Source organism: Amphimedon queenslandica, unplaced genomic scaffold (genome assembly GCF_000090795.2).
Source record: "Amphimedon queenslandica unplaced genomic scaffold, v1.1 AMPQUscaffold_7914_Cont20139, whole genome shotgun sequence".
NCBI lineage: Eukaryota > Metazoa > Porifera > Demospongiae > Haplosclerida > Niphatidae > Amphimedon > Amphimedon queenslandica.
Window position 1 is genome coordinate 1 of NW_003551806.1, and position 1,353 is coordinate 1,353.

Consider the following 1,353-nt stretch of genomic DNA (forward strand, 5'->3'; position numbering starts at 1 on the left):
AGCCTTGGGTATTTTTCAGAATTTTGACATTTTCTTAAAATGGCCGTAACTCAAAAAATTGAAGTTGGAATCAGCTCAAACTTGCTACACAGCATAAGGACATCAATATGCAACGGAAAGTGTAATAAAAATTACAGGTAATTTTATAGCTAATATTTAGGCTTTGACCAAATTTTTTAATTAAGGAGTTATTATGTTTGCAACTCATAAGGGAATTTGATATTTTATTTATAATAAACATAAGGAATAAAATTAGATTATAGTAGGCTCATTGCAAGCAAGACATGTATGGGAATAGAACTTCCTTTTATGGTCACAAACATGATAAATGTTTTCACATGAATGGGAACAATGGAGAAGAATGCCAGAGAAATGAGAATGAGGAGTAAAGGTACAAGGAAAAGCAGATGTTAAAAGGGTACACAAAACAAAAATAGCGGAAAGAGAATCTTTTTTTCCATACCTCTCTGAAGCTAATTTGATTGTCGTGATCTTCATCGACTTCTTTTATCATGGCCTTCAGTCCAAGGTGGGTCTGGGGCTCTCCCAGTTTCTCCAATCTCCATCATCAGCTTAAGCTCCATAAAATCAATAAAACCACTCTTATCTACATCATATCTGAAAAAGAAAGCGTATTAGTGTGTAAACTAGTATGTGTAAACAGGCATTCATTACTTTACGAATATCTTTCTGTATTCTTTGATTTCTTGTATAGAGAACTCTTTAAACTCTGCATACACTGACTGGGAGACTTTAGCAGCCTTTACTTCTCCATCGTTTATCTGCTGTTGTCTGTTTAACTTGCTTGCAAGCTCTGATTCAGCCATTTCTAAGCTTGTCGCTGTAATTAGGAATTTTAGGACATCTACACACCCACTTATTTGGGGGCATGGCTGCGAATTCTAATAAAAATTGAGTCTGGCCCCGCGAGACTGGCTGCGTGCATGATCCGTAAATCCATCCCCTAGATGTACAATGTACATGCATTGTGTATTAAATCATAGATACTATATACGGGTATATATAGTATCTATGATTAAATATTATGCTCGGTAACTATAATATTTTTCCGAGTCCAGTAGTCCATGCCGCAGCTGGCCAGCTGCAAGTGCAAGATACTGAAGATAGTGGCTAGCTTTTTTCACAATGGCTGAAATGAGGTTATTAATTGATCAAGAGGATGAGGAAGGTCAGTCCATTGATTCTATATCTAGACTATTACAATAATTATAACTATTGTTTTCAGATATTGATAGTGAAAGAGCTACTAGCACTCGTGAAACAATTATTGATGATATTACCGATCTATCAGAATACGAAAGTAAACTCCAACATTTAGTGTATTGGAGTGTA

The 1,353-nt window shown here is 35.5% G+C and overlaps 1 protein-coding gene across 1 annotated transcript; it reads right to left on the minus strand.

The window, feature by feature from the left end:
* Positions 1 to 477: 477 nt before the first annotated feature.
* On the minus strand, positions 478 to 866 carry LOC100640818 (EF-hand domain-containing protein D2-like). Its single transcript, XM_020007257.1, has 2 exons — positions 676 to 866; positions 478 to 618 (listed from the first exon to the last, which is right to left on the minus strand). The coding sequence occupies exons 1-2, from the start codon at positions 825 to 827 to the stop codon at positions 495 to 497; spliced, it is 276 nt and encodes a 91-aa protein (XP_019862816.1). The 5' UTR covers positions 828 to 866; the 3' UTR covers positions 478 to 494.
* Positions 867 to 1,353: the final 487 nt, after the last annotated feature.